This window comes from Suncus etruscus, chromosome 7, assembly GCF_024139225.1.
Source record: "Suncus etruscus isolate mSunEtr1 chromosome 7, mSunEtr1.pri.cur, whole genome shotgun sequence".
Classification (NCBI taxonomy): Eukaryota; Metazoa; Chordata; class Mammalia; order Eulipotyphla; family Soricidae; genus Suncus; species Suncus etruscus.
Window position 1 is genome coordinate 20,382,154 of NC_064854.1, and position 27,881 is coordinate 20,410,034.

Here is a 27,881-nt window from a genome sequence, read left to right on the forward strand (position 1 = left end):
GATATGAAGAACTTTGTTATTATATAAATTATCTCAAATGTAGAAATTTGAATTAGATATTTACCCAGGACGCTGATTTCCTGGCAGTTTACCCATGTCTACAAAAACAGAAACTCTCTGGAATTTTGTGCTTGGATTTTAGCTCCTCATGTCCTCATACCTTTTCTCCTTCCTCTGTTTCCTTCTACTCCTGTAATTGACCCCCAGATAGCCAAAACCTCACTGATACTGAGATACATCTTTTACATTTCTAGGGAATAATTTTTGGAAGGGGGTTTAAGACACACTGGTGGTACTCAGGGGTTACCCCTAGCTCTGTGTTCAGAAATTGCTCCTGACAGACTTAGGGGACCATATGGGATGCCAAGAATCGAACCTGGGTCCATCTTCAGGTTGGCCGCGTACAAGACAAAAGCCCTATCACTATGACCCTACAAGGGAATAATTTTTAAATGTGCCAATGAAAATAAGAAAGTCCGCAATTTGAAATAAATATAAGCAGTTGCTAATAGATGGGTAACGGGGACACAGACACTGTGAGAGGGGAAGCAGCTCTGTTCTCAGTTGTGACTTTTCCGTAGGAAGTCTGTCCCACCATGTCCCACCAACCACTTGGTTGCCTGGCTGAAAAGGGGGACAGCCCCAGTGAGGCCACCGGAAATGGACCCCCCAACCTGGCTCACCCCAACCTGGCCACGTTCACACCTGAGCAGTTGCTGCAGCAGTTGAAGGAGCTGCTGACGGAGAATCATCAGCTGAAAGGTGAGCAGTTGAGGACGCAGCCCCCCTGGCTCTCTGTTTCTGGGGAGGTGGGGGGCAAGAGTACACAGCTTTACCCTGTGGAGACCAAGCCATCTCCATGGCTGATTCACAGTACAGGCAGTGTCTTACAAGGAAATAGCCTTAAAACATTTAGCCCATTCTCCCTTCCCCTCTAAAAAAAATCCTTAGAAGGACTTTCTGGGGCTAAGAAAGAAAACCGGGGCTGGAGAGATAGCATGGAGGTAAGGCATTTGCCTTTCATGCAGAAGGTCATTGGTTCAAATTTGGCATCCTATATGGTTCCCTGAGCCTGCCAGGAGTAATGTCTGAGCATGGAGCCAGGAGTAACCCCTGAGCACTGCCGGGTGTGACCCAAAAAAAAAAAAAAAAAAAAGGAAGGAGGGCAGGAGGGCGGGGGGGGGGGACGGGGGGAGGGAGGGAGAGAAGGAGGGAAGGAGGGAGAGACGGAAGAAAGGAGGGAAGGCAGGGAGGGAGGAGGAGGGAGGGAGGGAGGGGAGGGAGGGGAGGGAGGGGAGGGAGGGAGGAGGAGGAAGGAAGGAAGGAAGGAAGGAAGGAAGGAAGGAAGGAAGGAAGGAAGGAAGGAAGGAAGGAAGGAAGGAAAAGAAAACAAACCATGGGGGCCAGAGAAAGAAATGGACAGCAGGTAAGGTGCTTGCCTTGCATATGGCTGCCCTAGGTTCTATCCCTGTACCCCATATGATGTCCCCTGAGCAGCGCCAGGAGTAATAAACCCCTGAGTGTTGCTGGATGTGCCCCCAAAAAAATAACCCACAAAAACATCAAAATCAAAGACTAAAACCCAGACTGCTCTAAGGTGTGTAGTTTGGGGACTAGGACAGGCCCTCTCTGGTGGAAGCCACCTGGCCTCATTCTTTCATCTTTATCTGGGCTACTATGGAGTCTTGCACACACCTTTGTCCTGACAAGAACCCCAGGGGCCAGATCAGTTGTGACTGTAAATTTGTCAGGTAAAAAGCCAGCGTTCCAGACAGGGCCAAAGTTGAACTCTAGATCTCTGTGTGCGAGTCTAGGTTCCCCTAATCAATCGTGTTTTCTGGAGACTTTGAAGAACTAAAAATGACATTTCCCTGCTCATGCTGGGAGCAAGATGCCCTTCCTTCCGCCCTCAGGCCTAGGCCAAGCTTGGCAGCTTTAGTTTTAGAGGAACGTGAGGAGGAAACAATCTGTGGCAAGATCTGATGTGCTTAGTGACACATTGTGCACTGGCAAGTGACCCTTTCTCTCTGCCCCTGACAGAAGCCATGAAGCTGAATAACCAAGCCATGAAAGGACGGTTCGAGGAGCTCTCTGCCTGGACAGAGAAACAGAAAGAGGAGCGGCTCTTCTTTGAGAGCCAGTATAGAGAAGCCAAAGAGCGCTTACTGGCTCTGAGTCAAGAAAATGAGAATTTGAAGGAAGAAATTAGAAAACTGAAAGGGAGAACTGAAAGATCATTGGAGGTAAGCGGACCCATCAATTATGCTTGGATTTTGTTGATTCCTTTGGTAGATTGAATCTTATTTGTCTAGACTCTAGATTGGGACCCTTCATGGTTTGGGCTAGACTGATGTTTGGTAATACCTTGAAAGATATGATCTCGCTAAGAAGATTGGTGGCTATAATAAGACCATGTATGATCTCCGTGAAGGTAAAGCTTCGACTGTATTGACTATAATAAAGGCACCCTGACTATGCATCAGTATTTTATATTAATTACTGAGTTCAGAAAGGCCTTGGAATATGCATGTATTCTTTGTAATTTATGTCTTTGATATAAGTTACCTTAGATATTATATTCATTTTTTATATAAGTTACATTAATTATAGGGGGATCAGGCCATCCCCAGTAGTTCTCAGGGTGGCTCTGCACTCAGGAATCACTCCTGGTAAACTTGGGGAACCATATGGGATGCTGGGGATTGAACCTGGGTTGGCACAAGCAAGTGCCCTATGCGTAGTGCTATCACTTTGGCTTCCTGTTATTGATATTTTTATTCTCTCAGTATAAGATTCATCACTTCACATCTTACAATTGTTTGTTTGGGGGCCACACCCTGCAGTGCTTAGGGGTTACTCCTGGCTCAGGAATCACTCCTGGTGGTATTTGGGAGACTTCGGATATGGGATGCCATGCCTTCTGTGTGTGGCCTCATCCACAACATTGCTTCTTGAAACATTGAGATTTGAGGAGTGGATATCCTCAGCTTCTATCTAGCCTTGCTAGAACCCTCAAGGTCCCCAACCTGCCTTCCTCAGGCCTATCTTTGTGGCTCTTCCTGCAGGGTACCCCCTCACCTCATGCCTCCTCAAGGCCTCGTATTTCAGGCTAGGTTGTGGCCCAGTGCTAGTTAGCAGGTATAAGGCTGGAAACCACTGCTCTAGGGAGGCCTGGGACAGACTAAGGTATGAGTAGTTCTGCCTTCTCACCTGGAATGGTTATCACTGCCTCAGGATAGATCTTAGTATAACTGAGTCCCAGGTGGCTGTGCAAAGGTTCCTTACTCATAGATAATTATTTTCCTTCGGGAGTGGCAAAAGGGCCACAACCCATGCAGATTTCAGGAAGTGCAAGACAAAGCCATCCGATAGCATGCAGGCCCACAGGAATATAGAGCCCATGAAGAGCCGGGGGTGAGGAGCTTGCAGTGGAGTTGGGTGGAGAGCAGAGAGCAGGCCTGGAAAGTCCAGTCTAGGAAGCAAAATGACAGAGTTCTGAGGAAAGTCTGAGAGATGCAGGTATTCTCACTGGAGGTTCATGGCCCAGCACAGGAGAATCATCTCAGAGTTCAGAGAAGGATATTAAACCTGCCTGGCTCATTTGCCCCTATTTCTCTGGACCTCAGACACCAGTGAAGCCCCAGTTCAATCCAGCACCCAGCCCTGCAGGATGCCCAGGCACATGTCCAGTTCCCACAGCAATGAAAACAAGTCTTTAATTGCCAAAAGTGGTTTACAAAAATTCACCCCAGAAATACCCCCGGGGAGGCCTAGAGAGAACAAAGAGTCCCAAGTAGGACTGGGTCTTGTCTGCCCAGCCTTTCTTTCACATTCTAGGTTAAACAATACCTTTTCTTTATTGTTTTCTTCTTTTACACTCAGTATTCCTGGTTTAAAAGATTCGGTGCCCCCAGGGACACTGCTGACTATTCCTCAGCCACCTAACTCCATGGTCACAGGAACTACTCTCCTCTCCATGAATTAGAGGGATTGGGAGTGGGGTGGGGATGGTTAATACCTGCCCTTCAAATTTTGAGTATGTCCTACCTTAGGTCTTTAGGTGTCATCCATTCATAGGCCTTTCACACATTGCAGACAAGGGTGTGTGTGTGTGTGTGTGTGTGTGTGTGTGTGTGTGTGTGTCCTACCTTAGGTCTTTAGGTGTCATGCATTCAAAGGCCTTTCTCACTCACATACAGACAAGGGGTGTGGGGGGGTGTGTGTCCTGAAAAACCCAGGTCCTGCTTGATGCTTTGCCATTACTATCCTGGCCTAAACTAGTTGGGGGATGGGGAGGGATGTCCACTGGGAGGGAAAGATAAAGATCCTGGGCTGAATTGTGGTCATTCTTTATTTTCTTAGTGATAGTTCTATACACTGGTATTTGTTTTCTGAAACTGGAAACTTCAGTTGTCAGAGACAAGACTCACCAGTAGAAGTAGCCTCCCCTACCCCGCCAGTGAGGTAGCTTTTGTAAAGTGGAGATAGGGGAATCCAGCCTTCCCCCTTTCCTCTCCATCCATCTCCACCTCAGTCACCCAGAAAGTACCTGGGAAATAGCAGCCTGATGAGAGACTGCCCTGAGCAGCCTGACCTGAAGCTCACCAGCCTAGAAATGGTCTTAAACCACACCTGGTACATGTTTTCTACAAAAGCCACAGCTGATTCGTTGGTTCTGCCCAGTGTGGGAGATGATCCCTGCCTCCCGCGCCCCTCAGCTCGTTTCTTACAGTCTGGAGCTGGAAATTGCTCTGTATTGTTGTGAGGGCCATTTCTCCAAATGGAAATCTAAATGGCTCTTAGATAGGAAAGTCCACACATCCAGGAACTGTGGAGGTATACTTTAACCTCTGACAAGTTAGTCTATCTAATTAAACCAAAGAGCAACCCTCCTTGGGGAGGGTGTGGAGCTGCTGATGACCTTCCTTTGATATTACCTTGGCCACCCTGATTGGGGCTGCATTCTGCTTCTCAATGGTCTTCTAGGTGCCTGCTTTGGATCTTTTGTCTCAAAGGTTTTCTGCACTTTGGACTGGTTTAGGATCCAGGCGATGCTGTAGCAGTATACTTTTTTGTGGGGAAGGGGTTTCTCTCTAACTACCTACCTACCTACTTCTTTTCTGCTAAGATGGTCTTTCTGGCCTTGAGGTTACTCCCCTTTTCACTTAAGCACAATAAACAAGTATAAAAATTTCTATCTCAAATGCTAGATCAAAAGAAATTGCCAAGAAGAAGCTTAACTATAAGGATATAAAGCTTAAGGACTATAAACTCTGTAAGGCTCTACTACAAGGTTCAAATGTGAGGTCCAGTTCCCTGGACCTCATTAATCTGGTTTGCCCTCTCTCCATCACTTTCAGGACCCCTCCCGGGACCCCAAGGTGCTCAAAGCTGATGTGGAGCCTGAAGTGGAGCAGCTGCGGACACAGGTGATCCGGCTGCAGGCAGAGAAAGCCGATCTACTGGGCATTGTGTCTGAGTTGCAGCTGCAGATCAGCGCTGGCTGTGGCACCTCCGAGGACTCCTTCGTGGAGATCAGGATGATGGTGAGTCAGTCAAGGCTTCTGGCATATGAGTTGGGGCTCAGGGCTCTGGTGCACCACTTCACTCTTGTTTCTGAGCAAATGCCAAAAAGTTATCACCTGGGTAGTTACTAAGGATGCCATTGGGGGTCCCCCAGTGATTTATGTGGAGTGGGGGGAGAGAGGCAGCAGTCCCAGGAAAGAATCTGACACTTTCTCTCTACCCATCTTTGCTCCCTGGGTACTTGGCTCGCCAGGAGACTCAGGACTGTGGGCCCCTGCTCTGGCAAGGAAAGCAGAGACAGTACTAGGTCTTATTCCAGACTTGTGGGCCCCTCGCCTTCCCTCACAAAAATAATTTCAGGGGAGACAAACAGTGAAATAAAAAAAAATCAGGTTTTATTTGAGGTACTGAGGAGAAGGGAAGGGAGAGGATAAGAGAGAGTAATAGTGACTTGCTCAAGAGAAAGCGTGAGCTTCTTTTGCCAAAGGTGGAGAGAGCTCCCGTCCACAGCCTAGCATGAAAGTTGAAAAGTCCACAGGACTCAGGAGGGGGATGCAGACAACATATGCTGGGCATCATGGGCCCAGGAAACACCTGTGTGCCCTCCTTTGTTCTAAGTTAGCCTTTATAGGGCTTCTCCTCACCTGCCCCACATGGGACTTTCTACCTAGGCAGAATTCTGTTGCTAGGGAGATTACCAGAGGAAAGGTCTTTGATGTTCCTTTCCCTGCCTCTATTCCTGCTGGAGCTTCTCCTGGTAGGGACATCCAGTCTTCTATCCAATCTTCTTGGGGCCTGCACTGGAGCAGGAGAGACTCTTATATGTGATGAAGTCACTCCTCCTAATCCTGTCTCTCAGTTTTTTTACATCTCAAGAATTCATGGGGGTCGGGGTCTCTTCCCTATCTGCCTGCTGGCTTCCACACATACACCCCAAGCGGGGGAAAGCCTAAAAGAAAGTTATTACAAATGGTTAACAGAGGGCCGGAGAGAGAGCATGGAGATAAGGTGTTTGTCTTTCATGCAGAAGGTCATCAGTTCAAATCCCGGCATCCCATATGGTCCCCCGTGCCTGCCATGAACAATTTCTGAGTGTGGAGCCAGGAGTAATCCCTGAGCACTACCAGTTGTGACCCAAAAACCACAAAACAACAACAACAACAAAAAATGACAGTGAGTCAATTTTTAGTTTTGGGACCACACCAGTGCTTTAAGAGGTGCTCAGAGGATCATGTGGTGCCAGAAAGCTAACCCAGGCCATCACACAGCATAAAAAGCCTGTGCTCAGAAGAGTGTTGAGCTCCCTCTCTTCTTGGGCACTGGTTTTAAAAGCAACATACACTAGATTGTCAGAGTCCAGAGACATGATAGTGTTTATAAAGAAGGCCATGAGACATTCATAGCAAAAGACTGAAATCATTCGTTAGTGTCTGGCTAATAAGACCTTCAGGAGTGCCCTGAAAAAAGCCAGCAGGAATCTTCTCAGCATGTGCCTTGCCTGCTGGAGGCCCCGTTTTCATATATGGCACCTGAATATGACCCCAGAGCCCAAGCTGGGGGTGGCTCCTGTCCATTGTCAGGTAGGGCCATATACCAACCCCCAAACCCTGCTCTTATCAAATCATGGGAAACAAGGGAGAGTGGGAGCAGAGGATCGCTTGGCTTCTCCCTTCCCACAGATGTAGTGCCCCTACATAAGGAGCACTTAGGGTGCTAACACAAGACTGAGGGTCTGCATGTGCAGGGCACTGAACCCCAGAGAAGCCTGGTGAAGACCCCTCTAGCACACACTATCATTCTCTCTGCGCAAGTTTTTCTTTTTTTGTTTGTTACTTGGGGCCACACTTGGTGGTGCTCAGGGGTTCCTCCTGGCTCTGTGCTCAGGAATTACTCCTACTGGTGCTTGAGGAATCGTATGGAGTGTCTCTCAAAGAAAAAAATGCACTCGGAGAATGTGGGGGCTGAGGTAGGGAGCACTTTATTCAAATGGGTCAGAAATAATGGTTTTGGGGCTGGAGAGGTGGTACAGTGGGCAGGACCCTGATACCCCATAATGGTCTTCCAGGCTGAGTGTTAAACCAGCCCCTGAGCATCTCTTGGTGTGGCCAAAAAAAAAAAAAATAAAGGAAGAAAGAAAAAAGAAACATCGGTATGCCTTCCTTCACTTTTCTTTGGCTGCACAGAGGAATCCAGGAGGAAATGATCATCCCAGCCCCAGAGACATTATCCTTGACATGTAGAGGCCAAAATCAAGAGACTGAAAATACTAGTTTCAAAGTACACTAGGCCAGCCCAGCCCTTGTGAGACCAGGAGCTTTCACCTTCTGCAAATAACTGATAAGATCCAGGCAGGCAGCCCACAGAGCATATCAAGAGTTTCCAAACGAGCGAGCATCTTCCTGCAGAGCACACAGACAGGAACTTTGTCCCTTGGAAGAATAGCTAACAGGTATTTATAGCGTGAACGTGTTTGCTGCAGGCTTCTGTAAACTGGTCAGCACTGGCAGCTTTAGAAAGAGCACCTGGTCCAAAGGCTCTCAAACCTGTGCTCTATGTCTGGCATAGACTTCCCCTTCAGCATGGGGAACAGAATGATATCTTTTTTGTCTATTGGACTTCTGGGTACTGAACTGATCCAAAATGAGTCTGAGTTTTGAAGAGGAGCCAGCTTTGTGGCCCATGAGCTGCTCCCACAGAAAACTGTCTCTGTTTCAGACTTGGAGGCTGCTGGTTGCATTTTCTTTTTTTTTTTTTTTTTTTTTTTTTTTTATAATTTTTTATTATGAATTATGAGAACAAAAGATGCAAAGAAAGAGGATAAGGTAAAGTTACAGTGGAAGGACAATCACCCATAACATAATTATCAGAAGAAGTCCCCCTTGCTGATATCTTAACTTTGAATTTTCACCAAAAAAAGTTAAGATAAATAAAACAGAATCCATGTGCAATTACTTTTTCCCTCAAGTCCCCAGATTGTAGCACATTATAATATTTCTTAACAGCACACAAGGCAATCTAAAGCCATCAAGCTTACATAACTCCTTAAACATTAGAGGCATAGTGTTTTTTACATTTCCATGTACATGCATATTAGCTTAAGTTAACCTCAAATTTTAAGTGGGTGTGTTTTAAGGATTAGAGTCAAAGGAGCACAGTAAAAACGGTGTTAGAGTGGCAATTGTTGTTTGCATAGGCCCACCAAAATATGAGAGGCATGGAAAGGAATAGCCTTGGCCTAAATACAAAGAGATCCTACCCCTGAAGTTTCCTGGCATAAGACCAGCTCTAGGCCTCAGGAAAGTTATCGTTCGCTCCAAGACATTGTCCGTAGCGCCAACACACTTATCACAGAGTCTCTGTTGTTGGTCTCATGTTTCTGTATTAAAGATTCTGGAATCTGCATGTCCTACATTGAAGTCATGATGAGGAGTGCCTTCTCGATTCACTTCACCATGAAAGGGGAATGCAGGAAGCCCTGTCCTATAAGCAGGTTGTTGTTGTTGTTAAGTCTTCTCAGTGTTAAAGGAAGTCTCTTTTGAGCAGGACGATGTCTGAGCAGTGGTAGGGTCTTCCGTGGTAGAGGATTGCTTCCAGGTGATGTTATAGACAAACCTCACCATAAATGGGCAATACAGCAAGCCCTGTCCAGTAAACAGGTCATTGTTCTTGTTGTCTTCTCAGTGCTAAGGGATGTCTCTTTTGAGTAGATCGATGTCAGAGCAGCTGTAGGGTCGTCCCTGGTACAGGAATGCCTCCGGGTGATGTTATATACAACCTTGGATGTTTTGTAAATGTCTTCTGTAGATCAAGGGGTAAATGGAGAATGTCCATTCTTCTGAGGCCTGTGCCAGGTCTTTATGTCAATGTTCAGGGTGTAAGGTCTCATTGTACTACAAGATTTGTGTGTTCCCCTTTCTATTAGATAAGAACTTATTGGTATGTATAGTATTTTCCCATGTCAGTGTGCCTACGCAAACAAGATATAAAGCCACGTGGTGCTATCAGATATATGGGGGCATAAGAACATTTCCAACAAGACCCATGACTTGGTTCAAACATAAGTATTAAACTGAGGGATTCTTTCACACCAAATTCCATATTGAGCAGTTCACAAAGAGAAGATAAAAAAAAATGGGGGGGATCATCACTGTATAAGAAAGTATTTAGCAAAAGTTATAGCCGTCAAAGAAAACACGCATAAAATGTTGAAAAGATATGTGTCCTTTTTTATGCCTTTTAAAATAGTTGTGTGGGTGTTAACTCTAGGGCACCACTTTGGTCTGTGAATTAGGACTCAAGAGTACTTAAGTTAGAAAGGGTAAAAAAGGAGTAATGATGATAGGAGTTAAAGAAGTTAAAGAGAAATATGAACTTATGAAGGGGTATGCAAAAGGGCAGAGTACAAAATGGACATTCTGCATACATAAAAACATAATTCAATGATAGTGAGTACTAGTAATGTTTCTTGTGAGAGTACTATTAATGTTTCTTGTGCGCGCGGGGGCAATAGCCCCCGCGCGATTTTGAAAATGTAGACTGGACAGAGATTACCAGTGCCAGCCAAACCTCCTCCTGCCTGACTCCCGGCTCCCAGGAAGGAGAGATCCTTCAAGAAGCTGGGAGAACAGAAGTTCAGAGCCCCACCCAGACCCTCCCTAAGGAGCCGCATGGATAGTGGGGGAAGGCCTAGGGTCCTTCAAGCTCCACCAAGGGACCCAACTCACCGGCTTGCCCAGGGGTGTGGCCCGGGGAAGCCCTGGAGATCTGGAGCAAGGCGGCAGAGGGGTGCTGGGGTTACCCAAATCCCGCACCCCCCCTAGGCCTGGCCAAGCAGGCCTCCGGCATGGCGTGGGCCTGCCAAACCTCCTCCTGCCTGACTCCCGGCTCCCAGGAAGGAGAGATCCTTCAAGAAGCTGGGAGAACAGAAGTTCAGAGCCCCACCCAGACCCTCCCTAAGGAGCCGCATGGATAGTGGGGGAAGGCCTAGGGTCCTTCAAGCTCCACCAAGGGACCCAACTCACCGGCTTGCCCAGGGGTGTGGCCCGGGGAAGCCCTGGAGATCTGGAGCAAGGCGGCAGAGGGGTGCTGGGGTTACCCAAATCCCGCACCCCCCCCTAGGCCTGGCCAAGCAGGCCTCCGGCATGGCGTGGGCCTGCCAAACCTCCTCCTGCCTGACTCCCGGCTCCCAGGAAGGAGAGATCCTTCAAGAAGCTGGGAGAACAGAAGTTCAGAGCCCCACCCAGACCCTCCCTAAGGAGCCGCATGGATAGTGGGGGAAGGCCTAGGGTCCTTCAAGCTCCACCAAGGGACCCAACTCACCGGCTTGCCCAGGGGTGTGGCCCGGGGAAGCCCTGGAGATCTGGAGCAAGGCGGCAGAGGGGTGCTGGGGTTACCCAAATCCCGCACCCCCCCTAGGCCTGGCCAAGCAGGCCTCCGGCATGGCGTGGGCCTGCCAAACCTCCTCCTGCCTGACTCCCGGCTCCCAGGAAGGAGAGATCCTTCAAGAAGCTGGGAGAACAGAAGTTCAGAGCCCCACCCAGACCCTCCCTAAGGAGCCGCATGGATAGTGGGGGAAGGCCTAGGGTCCTTCAAGCTCCACCAAGGGACCCAACTCACCGGCTTGCCCAGGGGTGTGGCCCGGGGAAGCCCTGGAGATCTGGAGCAAGGCGGCAGAGGGGTGCTGGGGTTACCCAAATCCCGCACCCCCCCCTAGGCCTGGCCAAGCAGGCCTCCGGCATGGCGTGGGCCTGCCAAACCTCCTCCTGCCTGACTCCCGGCTCCCAGGAAGGAGAGATCCTTCAAGAAGCTGGGAGAACAGAAGTTCAGAGCCCCACCCAGACCCTCCCTAAGGAGCCGCATGGATAGTGGGGGAAGGCCTAGGGTCCTTCAAGCTCCACCAAGGGACCCAACTCACCGGCTTGCCCAGGGGTGTGGCCCGGGGAAGCCCTGGAGATCTGGAGCAAGGCGGCAGAGGGGTGCTGGGGTTACCCAAATCCCGCACCCCCCCTAGGCCTGGCCAAGCAGGCCTCCGGCATGGCGTGGGCCTGCCAAACCTCCTCCTGCCTGACTCCCGGCTCCCAGGAAGGAGAGATCCTTCAAGAAGCTGGGAGAACAGAAGTTCAGAGCCCCACCCAGACCCTCCCTAAGGAGCCGCATGGATAGTGGGGGAAGGCCTAGGGTCCTTCAAGCTCCACCAAGGGACCCAACTCACCGGCTTGCCCAGGGGTGTGGCCCGGGGAAGCCCTGGAGATCTGGAGCAAGGCGGCAGAGGGGTGCTGGGGTTACCCAAATCCCGCACCCCCCCTAGGCCTGGCCAAGCAGGCCTCCGGCATGGCGTGGGCCTGCCAAACCTCCTCCTGCCTGACTCCCGGCTCCCAGGAAGGAGAGATCCTTCAAGAAGCTGGGAGAACAGAAGTTCAGAGCCCCACCCAGACCCTCCCTAAGGAGCCGCATGGATAGTGGGGGAAGGCCTAGGGTCCTTCAAGCTCCACCAAGGGACCCAACTCACAGGCTTGCCCAGGGGTGTGGCCCGGGGAAGCCCTGGAGATCTGGAGCAAGGCGGCAGAGGGGTGCTGGGGTTACCCAAATCCTGCACCCCCCCTAGGCCTGGCCAAGCAGGCCTCCGGCATGGCGTGGGCCTGCCAAACCTCCTCCTGCCTGACTCCCGGCTCCCAGAAAGGAGAGATCCTTCAAGAAGCTGGGAGAACAGAAGTTCAGAGCCCCACCCAGACCCTCCCTAAGGAGCCGCATGGATAGTGGGGGAAGGCCTAGGGTCCTTCAAGCTCCACCAAGGGACCCAACTCACCGGCTTGCCCAGGGGTGTGGCCCGGGGAAGCCCTGGAGATCTGGAGCAAGGCGGCAGAGGGGTGCTGGGGTTACCCAAATCCTGCACCCCCCCCTAGGCCTGGCCAAGCAGGCCTCCGGCATGGCGTGGGCCTGCCAAACCTCCTCCTGCCTGACTCCCGGCTCCCAGGAAGGAGAGATCCTTCAAGAAGCTGGGAGAACAGAAGTTCAGAGCCCCACCCAGACCCTCCCTAAGGAGCCGCATGGTTAGTGGGGGAAGGCCTAGGGTCCTTCAAGCTCCACCAAGGGACCCAACTCACCGGCTTGCCCAGGGGTGTGGCCCGGGGAAGCCCTGGAGATCTGGAGCAAGGCGGCAGAGGGGTGCTGGGGTTACCCAAATCCTGCACCCCCCCTAGGCCTGGCCAAGCAGGCCTCCGGCATGGCGTGGGCCTGCCAAACCTCCTCCTGCCTGACTCCCGGCTCCCAGGAAGGAGAGATCCTTCAAGAAGCTGGGAGAACAGAAGTTCAGAGCCCCACCCAGACCCTCCCTAAGGAGCCGCATGGTTAGTGGGGGAAGGCCTAGGGACTTCAAGCTCCACCAAGGGACCCAACTCACCGGCTTGCCCAGGGGTGTGGCCCGGGGAAGCCCTGGAGATCTGGAGCAAGGCGGCAGAGGGGTGCTGGGGTTACCCAAATCCCGCACCCCCACTAGGCCTGGCCAAGCAGGCCACCGGCATGGCGTGGGCCTGCCAAACCTCCTCCTGCCTGACTCCCGGCTCCCAGGAAGGAGAGATCCTTCAAGAAGCTGGGAGAACAGAAGTTCAGAGCCCCACCCAGACCCTCCCTAAGGAGCCGCATGGATAGTGGGGGAAGGCCTAGGGTCCTTCAAGCTCCACCAAGGGACCCAACTCACCGGCTTGCCCAGGGGTGTGGCCCGGGGAAGCCCTGGAGATCTGGAGCAAGGCGGCAGAGGGGTGCTGGGGTTACCCAAATCCCGCACCCCCCCTAGGCCTGGCCAAGCAGGCCACCGGCATGGCGTGGGCCTGCCAAACCTCCTCCTGCCTGACTCCCGGCTCCCAGGAAGCTGCTGGTTGCATTTTCACTAGTTCTGTGTGACCCAGACCTAGAAAAGAACGGGCTTGGCAGGCCAGACAAGATCAACTTTCATGTTCATGGGGCACCAAGGCCAACCTTCACCTTGGCCTGGATAGTTATAATCCTGCCAATAGGTGAGTGAGGAGAGAAATAGTTCTGAGACTAAATCTAACATCCTCAGGCAATCTGTGTCAAAGTCTGCGTTTTTTTTTTTTTCTCTTTTAATCAAGAATCTATCTTGGGCACAGAGACAGAACTGTGGATAAGAGGCCTCCCTTACACTTAGCCAACCCTGGTTTTATGCCGAGCACTGAATGTGGTCGTCCAGACCCACCAGGACTGATCACTGAGCATAGAGACAGGAGGACTCCCTGACCCCCAGACAAACAACATGGAGATATGCAGTATTAAATAAATTATTTTCTACCTTTCCAGGAAGGGGGCGATGATGTGGCCACGAAAGACCTGAAGCCGAACCCAGGACCACCCGGAGTGGATTCAATGGACACGTAGGTGTAGCAGGTCTTAACTGGTGGAGGGAGAGACAAGCTGAGGCTCCTATTACCACTGGGAGGGACTCAAGAGGATGAAAGAGTCACTTATACTCTCAAACTTATGTTTGTTTTGAGTACTATTTTATATTTTAGCACAGACTGGCAGGAGATAGAGTCAAGAACAGTGGGGAGGGCATTTACCTTGCATGCAGACAACCCAAGTTCAATCATCCATCACCCTTCTCTGAGGCCTGCCAGGTGTGTTTCCTGAGTGCAGAGCCAGGAGTTAGCCCTTTGTACAGCCAGGTGTGGCCCCCCCCCCAAAAAAAAAAAAAAAACACCAAAACAAAACAAAATTGTTTTTTGATATATTGAGTTGCTCTAAACTTAGATGTAGACTTTTTTTCCTTAATGAAACCTTTTAACCTTTAGCCTCTCTTAATGTAGGAGTATATCAGTTGAAGGACCCAGAAATTATGCAGAATCTGAGGAATTAACTGTGAGTCAGCTCCTCCTCTGTCTGAGAGAAGGGAACCAGAAGGTGGAGAAACTTGAAACTTCGCTCAAGGAAGCCAATGAAAGGTCAGCCATGATCGCTTGCCAAACGTGCATATTATTTTTTAACAACTTTATGGAGATACGGTTAAGATACCACACAATTCAAATGAACATTGCAATTGGTCTTTGGATTGTCACAGGATTTTTGTAACTCTGAAATATATTATGATTTTAGATCATTTTTGCCCCTATAAAGAAACCCAACAGTACTCATTAAGCCCTAATTCCATATTCTTGGGTCATTCTTCCCCTTTCCCTTAGGCCAATTTTCTAGGTGACCTACTTTCTGGGAAATAGCTTTAGAGCCACGTGTCAGACATTCCATGTAAATGGAATCATAGAATGCACAGAATACTTGTGCTTCAGATTTTGACTTACCCTATGTTTGGGAGTTCCATTCCACAGTATGGCTATATCAGTTCCTTATTTTGGGGGTTGATGGGTAATATTCCATTGTATAACTGATTTTTCTTTATTCAAATGGTGACTTTGCATGAATGCTGGTGAACAGATGGTGCGCACCAGGACTGGTCCCACTTTAGAGACTATTTGTTTTTAGGGGGCCACGCCGGGCAGTGCTCCAGGGTTAGTTACTCCTGGCTCTGCGCTCAGAAATCACTTCTGGCTCAGGGCACCATATGGGATATTGGGGTTCGAACCCGCATCCATCCTGGGTTAGCTGCATGCAAGGCAAACACCCTACTGCTGGACTACCACTCCGGCCCCAACTTTGGAGACTATTATGAAAATGTTTGCTCTGAATACTCATGCAATTTTTTTATGTAGACTTATCTTTTTAGTTCTCTGGGATAACAGACCTCAGGGGTAGAATTGATAAATCATATGATAATTCTGTATTTACCACTTTGAGGAAATGACACACTTCTAGTCAGTTACTAGACCATATTTCTTATCCTCTTTTCTTCTTTCTTCCTTTTTCCCTCCCTCCCACCTTCCTATGTCTGAGGAATTGAACCAGGGTTGGTCATGTACAAGGCAAGCTCTTCCCACTGTTGCTCTGACTCCAACAACTACAAATTCTTTTATTTTTTTATTTTTGTTTTTTTGGTTTTTTTTAGGCCACACCTGTTTGATGCTCAGGGCTAAGCGCTCAGAAATCGCCCCTGGCTTGGGGGGACCATATGGGACTCCGGGAATCGAACTGCGGTCCTTCCTTGTTTAGCAGACACCTTACCTCTAGCGCCACCTCTCCGGCCCCAACTAGAAATTCTTGACCCCCTGCATCTCATATAGTTCCCTCATTCCTAAGTGCAGATTGGTGATTCCTAAGCCCCAGAACACACACACACACACACACACACACACACACACACACACACACAAGAATATTGCTGTGTGGTTTCAAGGACTTGTAAATAGGTATACCCAGCAGGAGTGATTCCTAAGTGCAGATTGGTGATTCCTAAGCCCCAGAACACACACACACACACACACACAAGAATATTGCTGTGTGGTTTCAAGGACTTGTAAATAGGTATACCCAGCAGCACCTGGCTAGCACTATTGCTGGAGCCAGAGCCTCTTAGACTGAGATGTGACTCCAGAGCAAAAGTCTTTCCCTTCCTGACAAATTATTGTAAAGGGACAGTCATTGAACAACATATACACACATTTGTGAATAGTTTCTGTACATTAGTCCCATGAAAGGAGGCGGGATTTGTCAGTAAGAATGAGTTTCCTGTCTTGGGGCTGGAACTATAGCACAGAGAGGGGTAGGGGACATTTGCCTTGCACACACTCACCCAGGTTCAATCCCAGAACCCCATATTGTCCCCCAACCCTTCCAGGAGTGATTTCTGAGTGCAGAGCGAAGAGTAACCCCTGAACCTGCTGGGTGTGACCCAAAACCAAAACCAAAACCAAAACCAACAAACAAAAAATTTAATGTCTTTTATTCTGATGCATCTGATAAACAGTCCCTGGGTCCATACCAGGGGAAGTAACATTTACATCTTCTGTAATTTTTCAGAATTTCCTATTTTGAAAAACAAGCCAGTGATCATGCTGAGACCGAGACCCAGACAGAGGGGAGTATAGCGCAAGAGAAAGAAGAAGACAAGAGCCCAGAGAGTGTGAGTGCTGAGTCCAAGGGATAAGTGGGGTGTAGCCACTCAGTGTGGGTCTGAGATGTGCTCTTTACTTTAGAAACACAAAACAGTTCAGTGTCTTGTTTCTTTCCTAATTCTTTGTCCAGCTAGAATTTCATTCCGGGCCCAGAGAGATAGCACAGCGGCGTTTGCCTTTCAAGCAGCCGATCCAGGACCAAAGGTGGTTGGTTCGAATCCCAGTGTCCCATATGGTTCCCTGTGCCTGCCAGGAACTATTTCTGAGCAGACAGCCAGGAGTAACCCCTGAGCAACGCTGGGTGTGGCCCAAAAACCAAAAAAAAAAAAAAAAAAAGAATTTCATTCCATATAAATTGTGCTGAGATGAATTCTTTATCCTTGAAGTAATAGGGAAGTGTTCCCCTTGTTCTGGAATAATTTCTCTCCTAGTTCAAAAGAGACTCACTAAATAAGAAAGGTATTTTCTTTCTACCTTAAAAAAAATGGGGGGCATTTTTTTCTCTACTTTGGAGCAAGGACCTTTGCAAATATCCCCAGAAACTGGAGGCAGAATTCAGAGCGCTTGGTCCTAGCTCTCCTCTGGCTGGAATAAAACAGGGAATCAAAGAGGTTCCTGTGAGCTACTCAGTATTTCTCCTCTATTTAGACACTAGTTCCAGAACCTGAAAGACAGCCTGGAGCTGAGGGGAGGTGACTTGGCCCTGGGGTTAGAAGAATCCCCAGAGTCCCTCACCTCCCCAGAGGCGTGCACAGGAAATTCTTGGGTGAATCTGTGAATTAAGGAACTGTGCAGGATATGCCTGTGATGCACCCTGTTCGAGACTGAGTCCCCTAAGGTTTTTTGGGGGGCGGGGTCTCTTCTGTATTATATCTCTGACTCTTTTGTTTCTAAATGATCTTCAGTGTTTTAAATTTAATGGTACTCTGGGTTGGAACAATAGCACAGCTGATAGGATGTTTGCCTTGCATGTTGCTGCTGGGTTCCAGCTCCAGCACCACATATGGTCACCTGAGCCTACCAAGAGTGATCCCTGAGTATAGATCCAGGAGTAAGCCCTGAGTACCTATGGGTGTGTCCCCCCAAAACTGAAATGAAGAAATCGCCAGCAAACTATAGTACCTTGTAGCCTAAAGAAATCAGTTACTACTAGGGGCCGGGCGGTGGCGCTGGAGGTAAGGTGCCTGCCTTACCTGCGCTAGCCTAGGAGACGGACCGCGGTTCGATCCCCCGGCGTCCCATATGGTCCCCCAAGCCAGGAGCGACTTCTGAGCGCATAGCCAGGAGTAACCCCTGAGCGTTACCGGGTGTGGCCCAAAAACCAAAAAAAAAAAAAAAAAAAAAAAAAAAAAAAAAAAAAAAAAAAAAAGAAATCAGTTACTAATTATGGGGAATTTATGATACTTCCAAAACTCACCAAAGAAAATTCTAGAATGGCCAAGAGGACCGGCAGTAAAGGGAAAATAGTTGAGTCAATGAGAAACATTAGGAGGCCAGGAGCTGTGAACTTGACTCCCATGACAGTGGTCAAGGCTGGGTTACGGGGATAAGGGCGATGCCACACTTGCTTCCCAGGGGACTACTTAGCACTCCAGGAAATAGGACTGTGCCCCCAAGCATGGGTTTTCCTGTTGGCTATTTGGGGCAATGTGACGACCCCAGTTTTACTAATTCTGCGGCCTTCCTCGATTGCTTGTGGCCATGCTGTGTTCTCCCAGAGATTTGCCGTCTATGTGGGGAATTGACTCTGAGTGTTTGGAATTTCTGGTGTGACAGGTGGGGAGCGAAGTGGAAACGTTGAGTCTGCAGGTGACAAACCTATTTAAGGAGCTTCAGGAGGCTCACACAAAACTCAGCGAAGCAGAGCTCATGAAGAAGCGGCTGCAGGAAAAGTAAGACTGAGTGCAGAATTCTGTCCTCCTCTTATGTCCCCCCCTCAGGACCTAGTATTGTCGCTGTGCTGCTGGTGGAGAAGACCAGAGGCCTAGTTAAAAATTGACTTGGGAAACTCTAACACCAGTCAGATATACAGGCTAACAGGTGAACAGGACACAGTAACTCTGCCCTGACTGCTCTGTGAGTGCCTGCTTTAGACCTGCAGGGGTATCTGGTCCAGCAGACCCCTAAAATGAGCACTTTAGTCAGAGACCCAGGCTGAAAACTCTTGTTCAGAGTAGTTTTGCCATCCTGCTGTGCCCGGTTTAGTCACTTTACATCCTAACTCTGGTTTCATTATAATGCCGGTAAAGGCAGTTGTTTCTTAGCTCATCATCAGTGTCTATCATTGGCTTTTTGGAGGGAGTTTGCTGTTTTGTGTTTGGACTTTGGGGCCATACCTGCTGTGCTCAAATTTTACTCCTGGCTCTGCACTCAGGGATCACTCCTGATGGGATTTGGGGGATCAAACCTGTTGGCTGCCTACAAGGCAAGTACCCTCTCCTGGCTGTATTATTGCTCTGGCCTCTATCATTGATGTTTGCTATTGCTATGTTAAAAGTCCCTTTTTTGAATGTGCTCACTCTCAGAATTGTGAGGGTGAGGGGTCCCTACAGTCAGGACCACTGCCCCAACCAACCCCTGAGTTCTCCTTTTGAGTTGCTCTCTCCCCTCATACCTTTTCCTCTTTTTGATCTTTAAGGAGACTCAGGTCTCACTACACTTCTCGCTTTCTTTGCCAGAAGTGTTTGAGGGGGCCAGAGCAATAGCACAGCAGACAAAGTACTTGCTTTGCACATGACCAACCCTGGTTCAATCCCCAGCACCCATATGGTCCCCTGAGCCCTGCCAGGTATGATCCTTAAATATTGCTGGATATGACCCCCACCCAAAAAAAAAGAAAAGGAGTCTTATCTTTGAGTATAACAGAATTTTTTAAATAACAGAATATTTTTAATTATTAAAGAAATGCATTGATAGCTATAGAAGCAGCTCCTTTAATACCTTACAGTCTTGGTCTGTCTAAATATCAAAAATAGATTTGCATAATTCCTCAGATATTACCCAGTGTGGGGGGAGCTTTGGTCATTAATGTCTGTCATGGTTAGGCACAAGTTCCAGAAACACAGCCTTGTCTGGGAGAGAAGCAAGGATACAAAATGGTGTTCTGTGTGCCATAGTGTACTAGAAATGCAGCTCACAGCTTCTCACCTTCACAGCTCTGGGGATTTGTTTGAAAAACCACTAAGGACCAGAGCATTGGTTATCCTCCTGAAAATGTGATCTTTCCTAGATGTCAGGCCCTGGAGAGGAAAAACTCTGCAAGCCCATCAGAGCTAAATGAAAAGCAAGAGCTCATCTATAAGAACCAAAAGTTAGAGCTCCAGGTGGAAAGCATGCGATCGGAAATCAAAATGGAGCAAGCCAAAACAGAAGATGAAAAGTGAGTAGGAGGCCGCCATTGACTAAGGGGAGCAGCTCTTGTGCAAAGAGGGGATTATGGTTTCTCAGAGTCACTCTGGAAAGTTCTCTGGTCCGATTGGAAGTAGTACTAGGCGACCTTTCACAGGAGATAGGAATTCTCTTTCCACTGTCTTGGAATCTCATGGAAACCTGAACTTATTAAATATAGACATGACTGGAAGATTGTGATCCAAAGCTATTCATCCCCATCCCCCCCAAAAAAACATTTTTGTGGCTATAAACAGGGTCCCTGGAACTTGACAACATACAGCTTTTCTTCAAATTGAAGGTACTTATGTTCAGGATGAAACTGAGTTTTACCTGGGCAAAAAGATGTGCTTGCAGATACAAAGCAAAGAACAGTGCTGGAACTCTTGGGGGCAAATAACATAACCAGAGTGGTGTGGGAAAAGGTAACCAGCACCTGTGGAAACAGTGGCAGGGTTTGAGCCAAATTCTGCAACAACCTGCCTGCCAAAGCAATAAGTCAGATCCATGTATGCCTCAAGGAATTATACTTACTAAAGTAAGTATATAGGAGTTGAAGAAATAGCATGGAGGTAGGGTGTTTGCCTTGCATGTAAAAGGACCGTGGTTCAAATCCCGGCATCCCATATGGTCCCCTGCCAGGAGCAATTTCTGAGTGTAGAGCCAGGAGTAACCCCTGAGCACTTCCAGGTGTGACCCAAAAACCAAAAAAAAATAAAATAAAATAAAAAAAATATATATATATATGTGTATATATATATATAATAGAGACATTTTGGGCCAGAATGGTTGCACAAGTGGTAGAGCACCTGCCTTGCACACACTAGTCTAGGTTCGATCCCCTGGCATCCCATATGGTCCCCCAAGTTAGGAGCAATTTCTGAGTGCATAGCCAGGAGTAACCCCTGAACATCACTGGGTGTGGCCCCCAAAAAATAGAGACTTTTTTCTTTTTTAACTTTTGAAAATTATAATCTATATGATTTTGGAGGAGGTGGAGATAATTTGCTTTAAGAGTGAAAAAATGTTAATGGCAGTGGGTTGAAGCAGTACTAGGAGAGAAGATTTTTCTACTTGAGTATTTGGGAAGAGTTTGGGTGATAAGACAAAGGTTCCGTGTCTCCTCAGAGTATGTTTCTGATCCAAAGGTCCAAACTGACGGCTCTACAGATGGCACACAGCAACCTGATTCAGGAGTACAACCAGGCACTGAAAACGATTGAGGAGCTGAGGAGAAAAGAGGTACTAAAAGAAGGTCGAGGGTTTGAGGAGGAAAGAAGTATTGAGGGAAGGTCATTGCCACTCCCATCCAACCAAGCCTCCAGTACAGAGCACCTGGTCTGCATTTGACCTTATGCAGTTAGTCCTCAACAGTCGGTCCACCAATATGTGCTTGTCTATGGGCTCAGGGGCATCCATATTACAGTCAGGAGCTGATAGTTTGCAGGAGATGCAGGGGTACAGGAGGATGGGCCTTGGGCTTCTGTGCAGGAAGCACAAGGTGAGAAAGCACTGGGCCCTTTACTGCATGGAGTTGGTAACTTTCTTCCTCTGGCAGCTGAAACCATGATCTTATCAGAATATGATCACGAACAGGCCAGGCAGTGTGTAGGGACAACAAATGGGCTCAGCAGCCAAATGGAGAGAAAAGTTCACCAGGCTTCCATGACAGAGGAAAGAACACAAGCATTGGGCTGTGTCCTTGGGCCATCTCATACTTCATCTACTACACCTGGAAGATCGAAGATGAGGAAGGGCTGTGGATGTTTGAGCCTGGAAACTCTCTGAGCGCCTGTCATTATTGTGCTCTTGATTCTCACTGTTCCCTGTTTCTCTCAGCTCCTAGTTAGGGAATTTTCAGATTTAAGCATGATTCTTCTTTCACCCTGACTTTATAAAGTGATATGAGTGAAGAAATGACCATCATTGGAGCCAGAGATAGTACAGTGGTAGGGCATTTGCCTTGCACGTGCCTGACCCAGGACAGACCTGGACTCGATTCCCAGCATCCAATATGGTCCTTCAAACCTGCCAGGAGCAATTTCTGAGTGCCGTCAGGTGTAGCCCCTCTCCCCCCAAAAAAGGAAAGAAATGGCTATTATTGGCAAGTTATTTCACTGAGAATGGGGTTTGTTATTTTTCCTCTTATTTGAGGGAATTTTTTGTTTTGTTTTGGAGTCACACCCAATAGTACTCAGGAGTATGCAGTGTTCAGGAGACCATATGGGATGCCCCCTGAGTGTATTGGGGGGTCTTGGGTCACACATGGCAATGCTCAGTGATTACTCCTGGATCATAAATTACTCCTGGCAGAGGCCGGAGCGGTGGCATGGAGCGGTAAGGCATCTGCCTTGCTGGCACTAGCCTATGACAGATCATTGTTTGATCCCCCGGAGTCCCATATGGTCCCCCAAGCCAAAAGTGATTTCTGAGCAGTTAGCCATGAGTAACCCCTGAGCATCACTGAATGTAGCCCAGAAAAAATATTACTCCTGGCAGATTCAGGATACCTGTCGAATACTGGGGATCAAACCTGGCACATATAAGGCAACATATAAGGCAATAGCCCTTCCTGTACTATCACTCCGGCCCCCTGAGTAGATTTTTAAAAAGTGATCAAAGTGGATTTTACACATGAATCAACTAGGACATTCTTTGCATGCCATGATGTAAAGGAATATGGTTTTCTGCATGAGCTAACAGAACTATTTAGAGTTTAAGAAAGAAAACAAACCTATGAGTTTGTCAGACTCAGATGCTCCCAGCCATTTCTGGACCACGCATGTCTTTTGCAGTCAGAAAAGGTGGAGAAGGTGGTGGTTCAGGAGCTGCAGGAGAAGCTGGAGTTGGCGGAGAAGGCCTTGGCCACCAAACAGCTGCAGATGGATGAGATGAAGCAGACCATCGCCCGTCAGGAGGAGAGCCTGGAGACCATGGGCGTGCTCCGGGCTCAGGTGGGGCCCTTGGATGTGGGGGAGAGGGACCCATCCTGTGCCACAATATCCTGGGGGAAAGCAATGGTGCTTGAGTCTCTGTGTCTTCAGTGTATTTGGCTTTTAGTGTGCTTGATTTTCTGTTTGTGCAGCATGGAGAATGGGCCACATCTAGCAGTGTTCAGGGCTATTCCTGAGCTTGAAAGGGCTTCAAGGTGTTGGGGGATAAATTGGGGTTGGCCTTATGCCCTGAGGGGTAAGGTGTGCTCAAACTGTTTGCCTGCTGAGGGTAGCTGGGTAAGAGTGGCCAGAAAAGGACCAGATGTCTGAATCTTGGAGCAGTCATGAGCTGGTGTCTCTGTCTCTGTCTGTCTCTCATCACATGATAGATGGAGGTTTACTGTTCGGACTTTCATGCTGAAAGGGCTGCAAGAGAGAAGATTCACGAAGAGAAGGAGCAGCTGGCTTTGCAGCTGGCCCTTCTGCTGAAAGAGAACGATACCTTTGAGGACAGCAGCAGGTAAGGGGAGCAGATTTGGAGAATAGGACTGGCACAAGCTGGCAGGGCAAGGGCAACCCAGACTACAATGTCTCCCCAAGGGCTGCTGAGAGGGCTCCAGAATAGGGTTCATGCCTTACACATTGAAGCCTGCACACGCTGGCAGGTTAGGCCTGGCATCCCCAAGCACTGCTGCATGTGGCTCCATTGTAGCAAGAAATGTAATTGTTCCTCAGTTGGAGGTGGAGGCACCCTCTGAACCCCCAGACTGACAGAGTCCACATCAGTCCGCTTGGCTCACAATGAGGCTTGGTTGTCTCTGAGAACTGGACCAAATTTTTGCCTTTAGACACATAATTTTGCAAAATTATGCTACTATGTCCGATGTGAAGTCCTGCCATTATCAAGAAAGTAATCCCAAGGCTTTGAAACTTTTTTTTTTGTTTTGGTTACACCCGGCAGCGCTCAGAGGTTATTCCTGGCTCTATGCTCAGAAATCGCCCCTGGCAGGCACAGGGGACCATATGGGATGCCAGAATTCGAACCACTTTCCTTCTTCATGAAAGGCCAAACTTTGCCTTACCTCCATGCTATCTCTCTGGTCCCTGAAACTTTTCTAATTATTGTTTCTTAAGAGTTTTGGACCACACTCTGCATTTCTTAGAGCTTACTCCTGACTACTCATGACTCAATTCTGGTAAGCTCAGGACCCCATATGAGATGCTAGGAATTGAGTGTGGGTTAGTCACATGCAAGTGCCCTCCCTATTGTCTGTCACTCTAGCCCCATAACCGTATTTACTTTTAACTCTATGGTGTCCAATTATGTATAAAAATAAAGTTAGGGGCTGAAGAGATAGTATAATGGGTAGGGCACTTGCCTTTCACATGCTGGCCCAGATCTAAATCCCAGCACCACAGTATAGCCCTCTGAGCTCCTCCAGGCATCATCCCTGAGCACAGAGCCAGGGTTAAGTTCTGAGCATAGCTCAGTAAGGCCCAAAACATAAAAATAATAATAATAATAATAATAATAATAATAATAACAACAACAACAACAAAATTAAGTTCAGATGAGTCTCATGTTGGTTTTTCTGAAGCTTTGCTCTCCCCACGCTTCTGGGCTGGGCACCCCCCTCCCGATCTCAGTGTCACTCTCCATGCTGCAGGCAGACCCTGATGGAGATGCAGAGCCGCCATGGGGCCAGAACCAGCGACTCGGAACCACAGGCCTACCTGGTGCAGAGAGGTGAGTTGCCTGTGCGTGCGTCCTGTGGGGAAGACCCTGGAAAAGGCTCTCGATCTAGCTCACTACCACATTGGCTCTGCTTGGCCTTCCTTCCCCAACCTCCCCACACACTCCTCAGGGCACATGCAGGTCTCCCTTCACACTTGCAGCTTGGCTGGTCAATGCTAAACTGTTTTCCTTTTTACAATTTTTTATTATAACACCATGATTTTACCAAGTTATTCATAATACAGTTGTTTCAGGCACTCAACATTCTTTTTTTTTTTTTTTTTTTTTTTTTTTTTTGGTTTTTGGGTCACACCCAGAGGTGCTCAGGGGTTACTCCTGGCTGTCCGCTCAGAAATAGCTCCTGGCAGGCCTGGGGGGTGGGGGGGAACACCATATGAGACGCCGGGATTCAAACCAACCACCTTAGGTCCTGGATCGGCTGCTTGCAAGGAAAACACTGCTGTGCTATCTCTCCTGCTCTAGCACTCAACATTCTAACGTCAGTCCCACCACCAGTGTCCCAAATCTCTCACCCACCACCCTAGCCTGCTCCCTTGCAGGCACAAATTTCCTTCATATTGTTTGTTACAACAAAGAAAGGCAAATGAAATCATCAAAACTTAAATCAGGGCCGGAGAGATAGCATGGAGGCAAGGTGTTTGCCTTGCATGCAGAAGGACGGTGGTTCAAATCCCGGCATCCCATATGGTCCCCTGAGCCTGCCAAGAACAATTTCTGAGTGTAGAGCCAGGAATATCCCCTGAACACTGCTGGGTGTGATCCAAAAAAAAAAAAAGAAAAGTTATATCAACTCAGGTCAGTTTGAAATGATTGTTCTATTGTCTAAGGATTTACTGGGCTGTGGTTGATGCTAGTTGAGCCTTCTATGTTACTTTTTAGACTCATAGAGCTTGGGAGATTTTTATGGAACTTTCCCTTCAGATTTGCTGTGATCCTATTGGGCTGACTCTATTATGACATTCCAGAGTGTTGCATAGCAACTTTTGGCTCCCTGGTTCAGGTTCTATAGATTTGGAACATATTTGACGGCTTGTTAGTTTGCTTACATTAAGTCATGGAGCTAGAGGGTGGAGGATGTGGTCCCCAGTTGCTGTAGTTCATGCAGAAAAGGGAATGTGCCCCCTTTCTGAGAATTCCACAGAGGGATCAGCCAGGATCAGACAAGACATCTGGGAAATATTGGCACCCATTAATTTCTTTTGGAGCTTGTTGGAGGAGCCAGCCATTTTTCTGCCAGGAAGATGTGGCAGAGGTTGCTGGGTTTTCCAGTGACAGGGTGGGGATGGTGTTGATGGGGGTACTTGGCCCATCCTTTCCGGGAGTACCCTGGAGTTTCAGCCCGTAGTCAGGTCCCAGCACCCTGACCCTGGCTTGGCTCCTATGTGTCCTTACCTATGTTCTTCACTTGGGCACCTCCAGTCCACTCCTGTCTCTTTCCTGTGATCTTTTCTTTGTGTCACTCCTGGCTCTACACTCAGAAATCGCTCCTGCAGGCTCGGGATCATCATATGGGATGCCGGGATTTGAACCTGCATGCAAGGCAAATGCCCTACCTCCATACTATCCCTCTGGTCCCTCTTTTCTGTGATCTTTTCCTATTAGGGTACTGTGACTTACAGTACTGTTAAAGATGGCTTCCTCCAGACTTCATTCCAGCACTGCACACCCCATCCCAGCAGGGCATCCACTGGGCATTGGTTCCAGAATTGAGTGAGGTACAGGTTGAGCGTGTGGTAATAACCATGGACTCCCAGACCAGCCTGGAGTGGGTAGCCTGATGCTTTCCTCCGTGTCTCTGCAGGAGCTGAGGACCGAAACTGGCAGCCACCACAGCTGACTATCCACTCATGCCCAAAGTGTGGAGAGGTTCTCCCCGACATAGACACGCTGCAGATCCACGTGATGGACTGCATCATCTAGTGGGGCCCACCCATGCTTTCCTCCCAGAGTTCTGTGTATGATACGTGTTTCACTCTAACAATGTTTGTTTTAGAAGAAAGGAAAAGTGTGTTTGATATGTTTGTGTGGATTTCCATCTACTGTCAATAAACTCACTGTTAGCTTCTGTGGCTATATACACAGTGACCTGTCCACACTGGGACTCAGGAACAAGCCATCCGGGGACAGACTCCAGAGCACCAGGTGGACTCAGCTGCACATGCGCTTTAAATACCTCTTCAGGAGGCAGGTGAAATGAAGTGGTGGCAGATGGAATCAAGAATATATCAAGCATTATTTTATATGTCAATTGTCTTTGTCTGTTCAAGGCAGATCCAGTAGGATGTATGTCCTGTGTTTATGTTGTGATTGTGTTGTGTCACCACCATGTTGTGCTCTCCTAAGGGCACTGGAAGCTGCAGTTGTGGGTGGGACAGCTGGAGTGAGAGATGCTGCAAGTAGAAGGAGCTCACACAGCCAGCCAGTATCAGAGGACTTTGGCTCTTTGTTTGTGCTGCTGATGTATAGACTTGTGTACAGTATATAGTTTATTAATCCTGAAAAGGCTGTTCTTATTTTCTTCCTGGGTCAGACTGTATATTCATAATTACAGAAAATAGTTGTTGCAGAATAAAATTTGGCTTAGGATCTTTCACATTGTTCACATTTGATTGGCGTCTTTCTATATTGAGCTTGATGCAAGCTTAACAGCCTTCCAGACTTGCTTTTTTTTTTTTTTGAGTTATAAATATATGCAATAAATATGAGTGATTCAAGGGCTAGAGCAATAGTACAGTGGAGGGCCTTGTATGCAGTCGACATGGGCTCGATCACCAGCAACCCATATGTTCCCCCAAGCCACTCCAGAGGTAAGTCCTGACCACTGCCAGGTGTACTTTTTCCCACTTCCCAAAAAACACTAGCAGTTGCTTCCCTAGAGAGGAACACGTGGCAGCAATAAGGGAAATATGCAGGCGCTGTCCCCTTTGGAAAGCTACAGTTTACCAAGAGTATTGTATTTTCCGGCATATGACTTTTTGTTTTGTTTTGGTTTGGTTTTTGGGCCACACCCGGCAGTGCTCAGGGGTTCCTCCTGGCTGTCTGCTCAGAAATAGCTCCTGGCAGGCACGGGGGACCATATGGGACACTGGGATTCGAACCAACCACCTTTGGTCCTGGATCAGCTGCTTGCAAGGCAAATGCTGCTGTGCTATCTCTCTGGGCCCATATGACTTTTTGACCCATGAAATTTTTTTCTTTTGGTTTTTGGGCCACACCCGGTGATACTCAAGGGTTGCTCCTGGCTATACGCTTGGGGAACCATAT

General features: G+C 48.3%; 1 protein-coding gene across 1 annotated transcript; it reads left to right on the forward strand.

The window, feature by feature from the left end:
* The first annotated feature begins 586 nt into the window (after positions 1–586).
* OPTN (optineurin) lies at positions 587–27,210 on the forward strand. Its single transcript, XM_049777083.1, has 13 exons — positions 587–762; positions 2,041–2,243; positions 5,361–5,546; positions 13,840–13,913; positions 14,346–14,480; positions 16,447–16,549; positions 18,318–18,433; positions 19,771–19,920; positions 21,077–21,170; positions 22,724–22,882; positions 23,251–23,381; positions 24,529–24,608; positions 26,419–27,210. The coding sequence occupies exons 1-13, from the start codon at positions 597–599 to the stop codon at positions 26,535–26,537; spliced, it is 1,716 nt and encodes a 571-aa protein (XP_049633040.1). The 5' UTR covers positions 587–596; the 3' UTR covers positions 26,538–27,210.
* The last annotated feature ends 671 nt before the right edge of the window (positions 27,211–27,881 follow it).

Bases quoted from the DNA above. Each gene is read 5' to 3' on its own strand.
- OPTN (XM_049777083.1), top strand. From the start codon at position 597: ATGTCCCACCAACCACTTGGTTGCCTGGCTGAAAAGGGGGACAGCCCC. The intron at 763-2,040 runs GTGAGCAGTTGA...TGCCCCTGACAG, and splicing joins GGAGAATCATCAGCTGAAAG to AAGCCATGAAGCTGAATAAC. The intron at 5,547-13,839 runs GTGAGTCAGTCA...CTACCTTTCCAG, and splicing joins TCGTGGAGATCAGGATGATG to GAAGGGGGCGATGATGTGGC.